Here is a 17348-nt window from a genome sequence, read left to right as displayed (position 1 = left end):
AAACATACCATCGCTAAGACGATATCGTGAGAGGGACGGAACGGATCATATGCTTATGACTAACCCATTGGAATCGTTGTGAGACCTTAGTAGTTTCCGCTATGGCTCACTGGTTTCACAGAAACCCTCTAAAAGCTACAGCAGTACAAAATTTTGATTTTAAAAGTGCTTCACAAACTGGAACTCCCCAAAAAATATGCCTGTAAGTAGGTTTCTTTGTTATCGCCTTTATAATTTAACTTTGTATGTGTTTGCGCATATGTAAAGCTTGAAAAGTCGAGTGATCTTCAAACATTTTTAACATGTCGAATTATACCAGCGTTTTAAGTTTTTTCATGTAATAAAACATTACAAATACATTTTACAATACACAAGAATAATCAAGTTTTAGTATTCTGTACTAATTACGTCAAAACTAGCTTTTTAGATTTTACGAATATGGTATTTTAGCGTATCAATTATCCGTTTTTTAATCGTCGAGGTGCGAGTATTTTACTGTTTATTTTTATAACTGGACGGTAGTAAAATTTTGCTCTGCTTCGTACTATGAATTTATTTTGACTTTAAAAAAGTTGTGCCTGAGCCACCCCTCAAAAATTATAACTATTGTATTGCAGGGAGGCAAGACAAGCGCGCATGGATTTGCTGAACGCTATCAGTGATCCAGGTAGAGATATTTTATCGATTGAAAGCAACCAAGAAAAGTATTTCGGGCTTCTCCATGGGTTCATTATAAGTTTGGATGGAGGTGAGAGTGGTAGTACGGATTCTAGCAAAATGAGGCACGGTATTAGGTTCAGATGGACTCACACGCTGAAAGGACAGACACCTCAGTGAGTTTTTTTAATCAGTATTTTCAGTTTACTTTGTAGTCATTGATAATCATTTAGTAAAACGGTGTATCTGATTAACACAGAGATGACAGTCTAGAGAGTAACATCAATATATTTTTAAACAGGAGTGGTTACGACAGTTACCACAAATTACTGATGATCGCAGAAATGTTGCTAAGCACATACCTGTGACTCGTTGTAGAGAACAATATGACTGTGTGTTTGAGCTTTTGAATATGGCATTCAACATTGGCCTTTGGTACACCAAGCACGCATCAAAGTGCGCAGGCAAAGATGAGTAAGTCTAATTCTTTCAAGTCTGATGGGACTACAGATCTTTTTTGCGTTGGTTGTCTCTATCTTTGTTCCTTTTGGGTTGAAAGAATTACAATTGGTGATTCTAATATATTTTAGTCCTAGTATGGAAGAAGCGAAAGAAATACATAGCAGCTTAAAAAAGGCAACAGGAGTTTTCATGTATATCAAGGTAAAGTTTTTGTTATTGCTGTTTGCCAATCTTCTTTGCACCAACTTGCTTTGTCTTAGCATAATTGTGTCAGCATACTTTGTGTCAGCACGCTTTGTAGGTGAACACCTTTTACAGTTTACAGGAACATGGTACGAAGGTTTGACGCGATGCTAGAACAGCCCAAATACAAACTTTAGCTAGCTTCTCAAATCTATAAATTACATCTCATTATTATTAACATTCTTTTGCTAGCCCTTCTCTGAACATATTCGTTTATTCTTTATCACAATTCTTGGCAACAACTCTTTATGGTAATAGCAGTTTTTGCTGTGTTATTATTGACAGTTTACTGGTTAGTCAAAGCATCCGTGTTGTGCCTTTCAACAATGACTCTTCATTTCCTTAGTAATTGATGTATGTAACAGGCTCAGGTGACGAGACTGCTACAGCCAGCTGAAGATGGGTCTGATCTTGACTCGAGAGTGCTGGAAGCATATTTAAACCAATCGCAAGCCGAGGCGCAGGAGGTTACCATTGCTCGAGCTATTGAGCTGAAGCACTCCCCGAATCTCGTCGCTGGCTTATGTTCGGAAACCTCAAAAATGTTCAAATTGGCAGGTCAGTGATGGAAAGTTGTCAGCCGAGGCTTGTTTTTTGTGGCAGTTGTGAATAGGTGTCATTTTTTATTTTAATTGAGTATAGCAAAATCATTGGCCTTAAAGGGATCCACTGAAAATAAAATTTATTGCAATTTTAAAAAAAACTAAGTAAACAAAAATAAAATGTACAGTAATACTTCAACTTACGAGTGCTCCAACGTACGAGAAACTTGAGATACCAGCCAGCTTTTAACCAAGTTTTAGCTCTAACATACGAGCCATGTTTGAGATACGAGCACGTGAGTCAGTTGCCAAGTATGCCGGAGGTGTTTTATGAGAACAGCATCACTCTGTATTTTTCAACTGCTCAGGTTATACTTTTGTACTGTGTTTTTTTGTGCGATTTTCAGTGCAGAATTATGTGAATTAAAAGTACTCTGCATTGACCGAAAGTTTGCCAGTAAAATGAAAAATAATGCAAAGAAAGAGCGAATGATAACAGTTGATATTAAACGGAAAATTATTGAAAAATATGCAAAATGTGTATGCGTGATTGAGCTAGCTCAGCAATATGACAGAAATACATCTGAAGGACAAATACAAACTGAAGGATTATGTTCAGGGCATTTAGTTCGAAAAAGGACCGGCCATAGTTTCTGAACGGCGCAGCGATCTTCACGACCGTTGATGGAGAGACTGCTCAGGCATCGGAAAAACAATTGGCCGATGACAGCGTAACTGAAACGATGCTATATGAAAAGGCCGGTGCTATCTAGCAAAACTATAAAAATAGACATTCGGACAAGTTGGCTAGTGGTCGTGCATTAACCTTTTGTGACAACACCTGCGTTCGTCCTATTCGCAACATGTTGAAAGGGCGACAAAGGCAAAAGTCTTTAGATAGGATCTTCTTAAAATGGCCGGCTAGTCGTAAAAGCGAAACAAAGGGAAAATTAGCAAACCAGCGAGAAACTTCAAACTACGAACGCCGAAGAAATTTTAATTATGTAAGTTAAAAATAAAAGTTTGCTTTTAGGTTTGCTTCTACGTTTGTCTTTTAAGATATTGATAAAATCCAAATTTATTAAAGTCTACTGTTGTAATGAAGGATAACTTATATCTCCCTCTCTGGCAAATGCTAGCGTTAGCTGCTATTGTATGTATTTAATTTTACATTTTAATTAATCACATTTCCTTGCATTACTCTTTAATTGTTGCTTTTTGAAAGCATTCGGTAAATTAGGACAATAACTAACATGTTCTTTCTGTTACAATATCTTGTTTTGAGTGTTTTATTTGCATTTTTTAGAGTATGGAAACCAATCAATATATATTTAATGGTTCTATATATAAATAAATTGCACCAACATGCGAATGCGAGTAAATTAACATTTCAGCTCAGTTTCGGAACGCATTAAGCTCATAAACCGAAGTATGACTGTAATTAATTTGGGATGCCCCGAGAGTTATCAGCCCAATTTTGCAATAGTGAGCACAACTCCGATTTTTACAAAGATTTGTGGTATTATGTTGAGTGGCACTTTACTGAGAGTGAAAAATAATACTTTTTCATTGGTTGATCCGAATATTTACTTCATAAAGTTTAGTTATCAATTATCATGCATCAATTAGCCTCACATAGAGAATCCTTGCTGTCATGCCAAATTTATTTAGTTTGTTTCAGCCAGTACATGCCCATCTGTTATATAGTACATTGTTCATCTGTATCAGATAGAACTCATTCTTCAACTACAAACAACCAAAAACATACAAATAAGACTTCTAGAACATTTAGGTCAGTGTTGTGGCATGACAGAAACAACAAATCCTGCAGTTGGTTATCTAGGTGATGTACAGCGCATGGTCTTGTGGTGACACAACTCTCTAAAAATTGTTGTCTCATCTATCTATTGTACATTGCCAGAATGCGAGAGAGTGTGAAAGCATAGAAAAATAATACCTCATTTTATTATTCATCAACTGTGCTCAAGCGGTAGGCTCGCATTGCTTCTAACAATACCTCATGCAAAAAATTTAGAAAATCTCTGGTGGAGAATATGCCAATCGGGTTGTCTTGTAGAAGAGAACCTCAAGTCATTAGAGCCGAAGGAAGTTGGCAAGTGGCAGAAATACCTGGCGCTTAAGAGTGATTTCTACAGATCCGCTGTGAGTGAGACAGTGTTGGTAATGCTTGTGTGAAATGAGCTAAAACCTAGATGTGTGTAGGAGTGTTGAGACGCAGATATGTGTAGGAGTGTTGAGACACAGATGTGTGTAGGAATTTTAAGGCACAGATGTGTGTAGGAGTGTAGAGACACAGATGTGTGTAGGAGTATTGAAACACAGATGTGTGTAGGAGTGTAGAGACACAGATGTGTGTAGGGGTGTAGAGACACAAATGTGTGTAGGAATGTTAAGGCACAGATGTGTGTAGGAGTGTAGAGACACAGATGTGTGTAGGAGTGTAGAGACACATATATGTGTAGGAGTATTGAAACACAGATGTGTGTAGGAGTATTGAAACACAGATGTGTGTAGGAATGTAGAGACACAGATGTGTGTAGGAGTGTAGAGACACAGATGTGTTTAGGAGTGTAGAGACACAGATGTGTTGTGTATGAGTGTTGAGACACATATGTGTGTAGGAGTGTAGAGACACATGTGTGTAGGAGTGTTGAAACACAGATGTGTGTAGGAGTGTTGAGACACAGATGTGTGTAGGAATGTAGAGACACAGATGTGTGTAGGAGTGTAGGGACACAGATGTGTTTAGGAGTGTAGAGACACAGAAGTGTGTAGGAGTGTTGAGATGCAGATGTGTGCAGGAGTGTTGAGATACAGATGTGTGTAGGAGTGTAGAGACACAGATGTGTGTAGGAGTGTAGAGACGCAGATGTGTGCATGAGTGTAGAGACGCAGATGTGTGTAGGAGTGTTGAGATACAGATGTGTGTAGGAGTGTAGAGACGCAGATGTGTGCATGAGTGTTGAGACACAGATGTGTGTAGGAATGCTGAGGCACAGATGTGCGTTTAGCGCTGATGGCAATAAGTTTGTTGTCTTTTCAAAATTAAAGTAAAAACCGTTTCTTTTCTAATTCCAATTCTTTTACTAGGTTTTGACTGGGTTAATGTTGTAGCATAAACACTTTGTTAGTGTTTTGCGTGCACCTCGTGGTCATGTTAATGGACATACGGTGTATTAATGCTAATGTACACACACACTGTGCTTTTTGATAGGCAAACACGAACCAAGGCTAATATGAGCCTGTGGTAGCTAAAACATCCTCCACAGGGCCTTCAGGAGTGTGCTGTACTATTTGTTTTTACAGACATTTTCCTATTTCGGGGAGCATTTACTTGCACAGGACAAGTGCGGAGAGGCCATCCGATGTTTGAGAGAAAGTGTTAAATGTAAATATTTACTTTTGATATCAGTGTCTCTATACTACTGTATATCAGTGTCTCTATACTACTTTATATCAGTGTCTCTATACTACTGTATATCAGTGTCTCTATACTACTGTATATCAGTGTGTCTATACTACTTTATATCAGTGTCTCTATACTACTTTATATCAGTGTCTCTATACTACTTTATATCAGTGTCTCTATACTACTGTATATCAGTGTCTCTATACTACTTTATATCAGTGTCTCTATACTACTGTATATCAGTGTCTCTATACTACTGTATATCAGTGTCTCTATACTATTTTATATCAGTGTCTCTATACTACTTTATATCAGTGTCTCTATACTACTTTATATCAGTATCTCTATACTACTTTATATCAGTGTGTCTATACTACTTTATATCAGTGTCTCTATACTACTTTATATCAGTGTCTCTATATTACTTTATATCAGTGACTCTATACTACTGTATATCAGTGTGTCTATACTATTTTATATCAGTGTCTCTATACTACTTTATATCAGTATCTCTATACTACTGTATATCAGTGTCTCTATATTACTGTATATCAGTGTCTCTATACTAATTTATATCAGTGTCTCTATACTACTTTATATCAGTGTCTCTATACTTACCAGGAGTTCTAATGAATAATCTAAGGGTTTTCTAATTGATCGCTGATGCAATCCCTTAACTAATATTGACCCTCTTGATCAATACTTTGTGCCATTCTCATGCATTCCTTTTATTAGACATTTTGAGCAGCCTAGCTTACTGGCTCATGCGTTTGCTAGCCATCAGCCATCTTACCTTGTTGCTCAAGCATGCCATCCTTTTGGTAAAATCACTCTATTAATTTTCTCTTTGCCACAGTTTAGCATTGTTACCAGTCATGTGAATATAAGATTACACAAAGTGAAACGCTTTTTGACAAGCAACAAAGTGGCAAATCCTTGTAAGTTTATTCAAAAGGTAAAGCTTAAAAAAAACATTAGTGCAGTTACTTGTTCTAGCTCGAGTGCAGTTGCGGTTTACTACGCGTAAGGTCTGTTTATAGTAGCATGACCTTGACCACTGATGGTATTCTTATGAACTCCTTACAGACTTTGAGCAGGCTGGGTCGCTGTGCAAGGAATACTCAACTGCTAAAGGGCCTGGTACTACAGCCCGACCCGAGACACAACTCTTCTTCCGGAAGATTGGACAAGTCGTGAAGTCAACTTTGCAAAAGTGTGAAAGAGAGAATGGATTCATGTATGTTTGACCCGAACCTTTCTGCCGCCTGTGACGCTGTTTTGTTGTTAGCGCGTATATCTGACATGAATATTTACACAATAACATCTACACGTCTGTGTAAATGCTAAGAGATACGATTTACAGTTTAGTTCTACACAGAGTGTGACCTATCTGAATCATTCTCTCCAGGATATACTGTATTTAGTTCACACTTTTTGCTGGACAGTTTTTATAAACATGTGCTTTATTGCTCCCTTCACTTGGAGTACTTTGTTTACCAGAAACTTGGTTAAACTCTATATTGCAGCCTTTTTCTTTTTATGGTTTTGTCATATAAAATTTTATTTTTAGTCGTTTCTCAAATTTATTTTTGAGAGCTTCGTATAGATATCACGCATTGTATGCATAGATCTTACTGACTTTACGCGCTGATCTCACCAACTCTATGCTTATACTTTACCAACTTTGCGTAGATATCATCAAAAAGTCCCAGAAGCAATACCAGACATAGATGTGAAAGCCTCCTACGGTCTCGTCACGGCTGATGAGTTTAAGCTACCATCTCCCAACCCTCTTTGGACTCCCGATAGCTACAAATGCTTCAATGTAGCTGCTAATGTGTCCTCGTCAGGCACCAAGCCAGAGCCAGTAAGTGCTTTCTCACGCATAAGAGGTTCAATGTGGGAGTTATCTCTTTCTTATAATCTCCATTTTCATTAGGTTCACAAATATCTGCACACTTTTCACAAACAAGTGCCTCGATGGCTGTCATTCCTTCATGCAGTGACGAGGTTTATTTTATTTATTATTATTTATTATTTAATTCAGACTGCCGAGTTGCCAGCATAAGACTACATGATCTACATAATTCTGTTTGCTTGTTTAGTTCTTCTGTCACCAGGAGTCGCCTCGCCTACACATTAAATGGTTCCTGACATCCGACACATTTCTGTTTGTTTTGCACATTTAATATTCATCCCGTCACTTGAGAAATTATGTCATGACATGCTCTGTTTGGAAGGTCTGTAAGGTGATAGCTTTAAGCGTGAGAGACTCTGTGTGTGTGTGTGTGGGCTTAATTAAACTCTACCATCTGTTTTGATTAAATTGATTTTCTGTTCCGGTAGAAACACGCAAGGGTTTGTAGAAGTGCTGTTGCCGCGTATTTAGCTGTGTCATAGTCATGTATTCTTCCACAGTCTTTTTTTCACAAACTCCCTTCAGATCTATTGGCTATTGAGATAATTTGTGTAACTATAATGTTCAATTAATTTTTGCCTGTAATCTGCCACCTAGGTCCGCGCTAAGTATTAGTTTTTGCTATCGCGCACCTCATCGCGCACATGGCCTCATCACCTTCTCTGGATGCTCGCTGTCTAGTTTTTATCTTTTTTGTATATATTCATATATTAATGATGAAATAAAGCAAACAAACAAGATCCCGTCATGTCCTCACACAGATCCCATGCAGTTCCCTCACACAGATCCCATACAGTTCCCTCACACAGATCCCATATAGTTCCCTCGCACAGATCCCATACAGTTCCCTCACACAGATCCCATACAGATCCCTCACACAGATCCCATACAGTTCCCTCACACAGATCCCATACAGTTCCCTCACACAGATCCCATACAGTTCCCTCACACAGATCCCATACAGTTTCCTCATACAGATCCCTCACACAGATCCCATACAGATCCCTCACACAGATCCCATACAGTTCCCTCACACAGATCCCATACAGTTCCCTCACACAGATCCCATACAGTTCCCTCACACAGATCCCATACAGTTCCCTCACACAGATCCCATATAGTTCCCTCGCACAGATCCCATACAGTTCCCTCACACAGATCCCATACAGATCCCTCACACAGATCCCATACAGTTCCCTCACACAGATCCCATATAGTTCCCTCACACAGATCCCATACAGTTCCCTCACACAGATCCCATACAGTTTCCTCATACAGATCCCTCACACAGATCCCATACGGATCCCTCACACAGATCCCATACAGTTCCCTCACACAGATCCCATACAGTTCCCTCACACAGATCCCATACAGATCCCTCACACATATCCCATACAGATCTCTCACACAGATCCCATACAGTTCCCTCACACAGATCCCATACAGTTTCCTCACACAGATCCCATACAGTTTCCTCACACAGATCCCATACAGATCCCTCACACAGATCCCATACAGATCCCTCACACAGATCCCATACAGTTCCCTCACACAGATCCCATACAGTTCCCTCACACAGATCCCATACAGTTCCCTCACACAGATCCCATACAGATCCCTCACACAGATCCCATACAGATCCCTCACACAGATCCCATACAGTTCCCTCACACAGATCCCATACAGTTCCCTCACACAGATCCCATACAGTTCCCTCACACAGATCCCATATAGTTCCCTCGCATAGATCCCATATAGTTCCCTCACACAGATCCCATACAGTTCCCTCACACAGATCCCATACAGATCCCTCACACAGATCCCATACAGATCCCTCACACAGATCCCATACAGTTCCCTCACACAGATCCCTCATACAGTTCCCTCACACAGATCCCTCATATGGTTCCCTCACACAGATCCCATACAGATCCCTCACACAGATCCCTCACACAGATCCCATACAGATCCCTCACACAGATCCCATACAGTTCCCTCGCACAGATCCCATACAGTTCCCTCACACAGATCCCATACAGTTCCCTCGCACAGATCCCATACAGTTCCCTCACACAGATCCCATACAGTTCCCTCACACAGATCCCATACAGTTCCCTCGCACACAGTTTTTCACTTTCTCGCACAGTACTTACACCGACATTTCGAAGTGCCGTCACAACCTCTTAGCACCCACACAACCTCTTCGCACCCACACAACCTCTTCACATTCTCCTCACCATGCCTTCACAGTACTCTTACATTTCCTTTACAGTCACTTTACATTCTTCTCACAGTAATCGCACAGTCCTTTGAAAGTACTCTCATAGTTTCCCTATAGCACCTGTCTTATCACAGTACTTTATACTAGTTTCCCTACGGCACCTGTTTTATCACAGTACTCTATACTAGTTTCCCTATAGCACCTGTCTTATCACAGTACTCTATACTAGTTTCCCTATAGCACCTGTCTTATCGCAGTACTCTATACTAGTTTCCCTATAGCACCTGTCCTATCACAGTACTATATACTAGTTTCCCTATAGCGCCTGTCTTATCACAGTACTCTATACTAGTTTCCCTATAGCACCTGTCTTATCGCAGTACTCTATACTAGTTTCCCTATAGCACCTGTCTTATCGCAGTACTCTATACTAGTTTCCCTATAGCACCTGTCTTATCACAGTACTCTATACTAGTTTCCCTATAGCACCTGTCCTATCACAGTACTCTATATTAGTTTCCCTATAGCACCTGTCCTATCACAGTACTCTATACTAGTTTCCCTATAGCACCTGTCCTATCACAGTATTCTATACTAGTTTCCCTATAGCACCTGTCCTATCACAGTATCCCATACTAGTTTCCCTATAGCACCTGTCCTATCACAGTATTTTATACTTTCTTCACAGTTTTCCTACTTTATCTTTTACTGGAAGTAAATGAAATTATGCCTTAACATAACATAAACCCTTCAACACGTTTTTTCTATTGAAATTCTGTTAAGAAAGATTAAAATCAGACCAAAGTTGATCATACTGTTAAACTGTTTTAAAAGTGCTGGCGCTGCCTTTTGTACATATCTGGTCATGACCCGTTTGTCATGCAGCTCGATCTTGGCCGATCTCTACTACTTTTACCATATTCATAGTCATATTCATTTTCAAAATGTTATTGTAAAAGATTTAGAGGGAGATTTGATGGATGATGCTGATACAAAGTTGATTATCATATAAACTACCTATTGCTTTTTGAAAAGTCCAAACACTTCATATTAACATGTTGTCATCCCTTTGAGATCATGCGTCTGTTGGAGTCATGCCGCATGAAGACACGCAGCACAACATTCTGTGTGTCACTACTTTCAGATACCATAACTAGGCTCGTTGTCTGATCGTTAGCGCAGTATATTCTCCCTGTCTACTGCTACATAAAGATACAATCGCTGACTTGGTCTCTGACCTTTAAATTGTTTTGCCAGGCGAAGAACTCTGAGGCAGCTAAAAAGGCGGAAGGTGACTTGCCACCGGTGAAAGAAGAGAGCATTCCTTCGTCGCAGAAAGATCCTACCAACAGGAGTGGATGCACCATTTCCTAACCTCTCCTTAACTTGCCATCAACTAGAATGACTCTGCATCTAATAGTCTAGACTGGTAGCACGCAGGTTATACTACAATTACTAGAGATAGCGCTTGTTCTTGTGTGTGCATTCTTATTTTTTCATCGCTATATCTGTAGCTTGATTATTTCAGTTGATGCTAATGTTTAGAGTCATGTGATCTAATATGTTAAACCAATACTATCTATTACTATCAGCAACTATTTTTATATATATTTTGGTAATATATATTTAGGATATCATTGTTAAAGCTTCAGTTCACCACTTGTCGGTGGGCCTACTTTGGTTTTGTAATGCAGCCGAGCCGAGGTAGTCACTTGGCTAGATGTTGTTTATAATATGAAATATATATGGTTCCTCCTAATGTTTAGCATTTGAATAGCTTTCAACCTTTTGACACTGCATTGCTGTGCAAACATTGCATAGTTATGAGGGAGGGACTAGGGAACTAGACGACTATTCCATAGTTATGATGGAAAGGACTAGGGAACTGAATGACTATTTCATAGTTATGAGGGAGGGGACTATGAAATAGTCGTCCAGTTCCTTAGTAGACGTTATGATGTAGAGGACTAGGGAACTAGACGACTGTTGCATAGTTATGATAGAGAGGACTAGGGAATTAGACGACTATTGCATAGTTATAACGGAGAGGACTAGGGAGCTGGGCAATTAATGACGGAGAGGACTAGTGAACTGGACGACTATTGCATAGTTATAAGGGAAGGGACTAGGGAACTAGACGGCTGTTGCATAGTTATGATAGAGAGGCCTAAGGAATTAGACGACTATTCCATAGTTATGATGGAGAGGACTAGGGAACTGAATGACTATTTCATAGTTATGAGGGAGGGACTAGGGAACTGGACGACTATTTCATAGTTATGAGGGAGGGGACTAGGGAACTGCACGACTATTCCATAGTTATGAGGGAGGGACTAGGTAACTGCACGACTATTCCATAGTTATGACGGAGGAACTAGGGAACTGGATGACTATTCTTTAGTTATGAGGGAGGGACTAGGGAACTAGATGACTATTCCATAGTTATGAGGGAGGGACTAGGGAGCTGGATGACTATTCCATAGTTATGAGGGAGGGACTAAGTAACTGGATGACTATTCCATAGTTATGGCGGAGAGGACTAGGGAACTGGACGACTATTCCATAGTTATGAGGGAGGGACTAGGTAACTAGACGACTGCTGCATAGAGTGAAATAGCCGTGCTACTGTGCTTTCTATCTTTCCTTTTTCCCAGGAAATCGACATATAAACGTGTATAAACTTCTACCAATAAATAATTTGTCTAGAATGTAAGCGTATACAAGGGCGTACGAATCCTAATATACTGTTTCTACATTCTGGCACATCAGATATTGCCGAACCAGTATGTTTATTTCAACATATTCACGGCACCCAGTGTTAACTTTTTGTATAAGTTAAAAGCCAGACTGTCTTGTGAATAGAGAAGTTGTAATTTGTGATTGGTTGGTTAATTAACACCTGGTAAGAAGTATTCAGTAATCTTGTTGCACGCAGTCTCTTTAATCTTCAGTAGAACTTGATGCCTATTGATTGCAGATCAGCAGACGTTTCAATAAATTACCTGAATAAGTATTATTAGTAAGGTTTGCAAGGGTGGCAGCGATTCGGAAGGGTGGCAGCATATTGGTTGCGTAACCAGAGATGAGTTCAGTCATTACTGATTAGCGTGTGGCAGGTTGTTTCATGTAAGTTTTGCCCACACACTCACGCATGTTGTAAATTAGCTTGTATAGTCTGCCATGCAACGTCAGGTTAGACTAAAGCAGCCCTTCTCTCCATTGGACTCTTTTAAAACCTTTTAGTCAAAACCTATAGGTTTTGACCTTTCAACCCTATAAAACCTATAGGTTTTATAGGGTTGAAAGGCTTGTTGCCTTTCTATTTTTAGTCAAAACCTATAGATTTTGACTAAAAATAGAAAGGCAACAAGTAGCTGGCCATGATATACTGGTGACAAATAGATATACAGGGATTGAAGAGAACTTCTTAGTGGGAGAAAGAAGCAATAAACTTTCATTTGTTGAGAGTTGACAACTCTTGTGATGACCACAGCAAGATTTTATGTAAATACAAAATTTGTATTTACAAAATCTTGCTGTAGTCATCACAAGAGATAACATTTGGCATTTAATGCCAAATGTTATCTCCCAAAGTCAACCATATATATATACCGTTATATAGACATGTAGTACATGTATATATACCATTATACATAAATATACGTATATACAGAAACGAAAGTTTAAAACTTATGGTTAAAACACTTTTATTACTAATAAAAGTAGTAATAAAAGTGCTTTAACCATAAGTTTTAAACTTTAGTTTCTGTATAACAGGCTCTATTTTATAATATCGAGCACTCTGTGTGGAAATTTTACTCAAAGTTTATATATATATCAGGTTAACTTTGGGACAAACAAATATGGACGAATAAATGTGGAACTATCTTTATTATATATATAAATCTGAATGTTTGTGGGTGGTTTGTATATATATATTTACATGTATAAATATATATGTATATATATACATATATATATTTATATATATGGAAAATTAAATAGTTTACTTATCTTTCAGCTACTGTCAGTTTCCTGCCGGCGCATTCTTCAGGCTGTAAGCTTCAAGGCTGTAAGCTTCAGAGTTGAAGCTTACAGCCTGAAGAATGCGCCAGCAGGAAACTGACAGTAGCTGAAAGATAAGTAAACTATTTAATTTTCCAATTGATACCACTCCATCCTATGTTGAGCACTCTGACTTTAGTTCCAAGTAGGATTCATTTCAATATATTTATATATATATATATATTTATATATATATACAAATCACACACAAACTTTCAGATGTATATATATGGATATATATATATATATAATAAAGAACTATAATATATACTACAATATATAAATTTTAATCATATATATAATTATATAACATATATAATTAGAATATATATATTCAATTTATAATATATATATTTGTATAAATAAATGTACGCTAGTGATGAAGGCAATTTGGTTAAGGGCCACCTTGGGGCAGTAACTTTTGTGTGTGGTGTATTTTACTATGACAGACTTTCAGAATGGACTCAGCATTAGATTGGTACCAGAAACTTATGGAACACGTGATATGTGATATAAACGTGTGATTTATTGGAATACAAGTTCATTACCACAAGTCACAGTAAATATTTCTCTAATTAAATAAACTAAGGAAAAAACGTTAGTCAAGCAATTATAACAGTTTATATATAACTATTTCTCCTAGTGACTTCATCTTCTCACTAGACTGTTCATCATGCCTTCTTTGGCAGTCGCAGAAAATCCCCACCTTTGATTGGGTAGTTAAGTGGCTGGATGGCTGGCCAATCATTATTGAGCTTATCATCTCTACACCTATATAACTACGGTGAATGATGCCAACAAGCTAGGACACCTGCGATACCACACATTGCTGTCGCTGACTGCTGATCTGACTATCTCTCGAATGTCTTTCTTAGCCAGGCTAGTGAGGGTGGTGGGTATATGTTGTGTGCTGCACTGTATGGCATCTAGCCTCAGCTCTGCCTCACCGTCTTCACTATTTCCAGGTGAGAGTTGTTTTATCCCTGATATAAATTGAATTTTCAATTCGCTGGCACGCAAGCGCTTGCTCATCTTGCCAGCCCTGATGTCAAGGTTAAACTCTTTCTAATGACATTTCTGATTATGTAATAATGAAAATTGACTCCTTAAATAGTTTTTCATTGTTGTATTTAAAATTTTATATTTTTATCGTTTTAATTATTGAAGCTTTTAATAGCATTAGCTTACAGTTCTATAGTAGAAAAGAAATGTCATGGCATTGAATACAATTTCTTAGCGTTTGGGTTCGGTAAACTATACAATTCTACAACTAATTTTGGAAAGCTGGAATCTTTCAGGGAATGAGATGAGGGCAGAGGATGGAGGCACGAATGAGCGCCGAGGGATTCCACCCAATGATGTTGACTATTTCAGATACTCACCGCTGCTGGGCAAAAGGTTTGTATCCTTATTACTAAGTTACTAGTATTTTACAATTGAGTGTTACAGACATCCTATTGCTGTATGTTTTTAGCTTGAGAACTAAGTCTAAGTTTTAAGAAGAGCAATCAACTCCCCTGTTTCATCTTGGTGGCCTGTATCCTAGTAATAGCTAACGGCTGTAAGCCTGATGCTAGACAAAGACCGATGGCCAGTAATGCAGTTTTCTATCATATTTCATTACACTTTTTATTGCTAACATACATGATGTTTAATGAAACCATCTCAATTATATATATATATATATATATACATATATATATACATATATATATATATATATATATACATATATATATATATATATAATATAACAAGGATACGGAGTTCTCATTAATTGCACAGCATGATGTAATTCATACTCGAATACATTGATACATATATAGGAGTGTTTGAGCGAGTTTGTCTACTATCAAGTCTTGTTAATCAATGTTTTGTAAGTTTTACTTCTTATGACCCTCTGAAGGTCATAAAAAGGTCTATTGTGATGACCCACAGGTTTGAAGAAGGAGATACCTTAGGAGATCAAGCTCACAAAGACTTGCTGCGTGAAAAGAAAACAAACGCTATCTTGAGAAAGTTTTTGTCCGACCTGCTATCGGATAAAGAGGAAGGAAAACAGTAAAGAAGACCTGTCTAAAATATTGTAAAAACAGCAGGCAAGGTCCAAATTAGTAATAGAAATAATAACAATTAGTAACAGTACTAACTAGTAGTAGCAGTTGTACACTGTACTAGCTAGTAAGAATGGTAAACATTTCACATCGTGCACACTTTCCTGCCATCTACTGTTCCACCTTAGTAAATCTTTCATCTAATATACAAACTATCTCTGGTTTTAGTCTGAGATTAGTTGAAAGTTTATCAATAAAATCTTCCTATCGTACTATTGCTCATGCGCTAAAATCCGTATTAGGACTCGCGCTAAGAAAGAAACAAGACATACAATAGTTAGCCTACAAGCGCACCTCCCACACTCCTTGGGAACTTATTAATAATATATCACCTTCATTGATGAATCTATACTTATAAATATGCATGATTGACTCAAGAAGAAGTTCTGATAAATAATTAATTTAAACTGACAAATAAATATGGTCTCTAGCTAAGAGATTATCAGCTGCGTCTGCCTACTTCTGGAATATTCTTTATAGAAATAAGTCTGAGCTGAGTGGCCAGTACCACTGAAATTACGGGATGAACACTTAGAAGGAGGCATCTTGCCCACCAGCTGCTCTATGGTAACACTCATATAGAAGGAGATGTCTTAATGCGCGGAGATTGTTTCTTAAACATTTCATACAAAGACATGTTTCAGCGGTATAAAGCTATGAATATAGATAGATATGTACTTTATAATTACCAGTCAAGGCCGGTCAAAGCAAATCAGACCATGAGACAAAAACAGAAAATAAAGAATGGTAAAGAAGTTATGTCTATTGGAAGAAAAGGCTCCTTTTACATAACTCTGCTCTATAATGTAAATTGGCAAGGTGTCTGATGTCTGTTATAAGGTGCAGTGGTTTTTTTTGGGGAAGTAGGAAATAAATGGATGGTCAAGCAGATTGGAATATGCAATAAACCTGTGCCAGACATGACAGGATGCTGCTGTTGTTTATGTTTTGCTGCTGTACTACAATGTGCCGCATGACTGTCACCACCACTGATACAGTCGACCCGCAGATACATTTTGAGTACCTCATATTTGAGGTGTTTCAATCAGAGTTGAAGCACTCTGGTGAAAAACTCTAAATAGTTTTGTTCTGATCCAAATATTTAGCTTAGACTTATCAGCACTTATGAATTTGGTGAACAGAGTAAGTCATATGATGAACATTAGCAACTGCGCCTTTCAGCTGACTATCTGTTTAATGTCATTTAAATGAAGTTTACTGTATCGGTGCTGCCGCAGGGTAAATCAAAGTGTAATGGTTAAATATGCTTCTTAGCTTTTACATGACAGGGAAGTGAACATAAAAACTCTGTAGCAGCTGTAGCCTGGTGCTCTAGAACATCTGACCTGCAAACAACAGGTTGGCATTCCCAAAAATACTCCAGGTGGTGACAGGAATTCAACCGCGGAGTGGTCTGGGCAACTAGCCACGTCTCTAGTTTGAGGTTACCTTCCCGCTGGTCGTACACAATTCCAGTCAAGACCACAGTATACATTGTCTTGTAATAATCTCCCTAAAAATGCCCATAGTCTCTGCTTGCAGTAAACAAAGCAGATGGTGCGCGCAAGCTAATAATATAACTGTTAAAGTATGAAAACCTATACAAGAACTATTTCAATTGTATTAATTGGAAGGCAAGAACAGTGCTTGTCAGAAAATGCATTTTAGTATTGTTGAATGTATTGTAGTCTCTCTC

The 17348-nt window shown here is 38.2% G+C and overlaps 1 protein-coding gene across 1 annotated transcript; it reads left to right on the top strand.

Annotated features, from left to right (window-relative positions):
- Positions 1 to 92: 92 nt before the first annotated feature.
- On the top strand, positions 93 to 11226 carry LOC137399355 (BRO1 domain-containing protein BROX-like). The gene is made up of 10 exons (XM_068085434.1): positions 93 to 202; positions 618 to 833; positions 1036 to 1131; positions 1248 to 1320; positions 1728 to 1920; positions 3982 to 4067; positions 5232 to 5313; positions 6421 to 6571; positions 7027 to 7201; positions 10731 to 11226. Exons 1-10 carry the CDS (start codon positions 102 to 104, stop codon positions 10845 to 10847), a joined length of 1290 nt encoding a protein of 429 aa, XP_067941535.1. The 5' UTR covers positions 93 to 101; the 3' UTR covers positions 10848 to 11226.
- Positions 11227 to 17348: the final 6122 nt, after the last annotated feature.

This window comes from Watersipora subatra, chromosome 7 (assembly GCF_963576615.1).
Source record: "Watersipora subatra chromosome 7, tzWatSuba1.1, whole genome shotgun sequence".
In the NCBI taxonomy this organism is placed as follows: domain Eukaryota; kingdom Metazoa; phylum Bryozoa; class Gymnolaemata; order Cheilostomatida; family Watersiporidae; genus Watersipora; species Watersipora subatra.
Note: the sequence above shows the minus strand (reverse complement) of the source record. Positions and strands in the feature narration are given on the sequence as shown.

Excerpts from the sequence above, each read along its gene's own strand:
- LOC137399355 (XM_068085434.1), top strand. The coding sequence starts at position 102 with ATGGCTCACTGGTTTCACAGAAACCCTCTAAAAGCTACAGCAGTACAA. Across the intron at positions 6,572-7,026 it reads GAAAGAGAGAATGGATTCAT|ATATCATCAAAAAGTCCCAG; the intron begins GTATGTTTGACC and ends AACTTTGCGTAG. Across the intron at positions 7,202-10,730 it reads CAGGCACCAAGCCAGAGCCA|GCGAAGAACTCTGAGGCAGC; the intron begins GTAAGTGCTTTC and ends TTGTTTTGCCAG.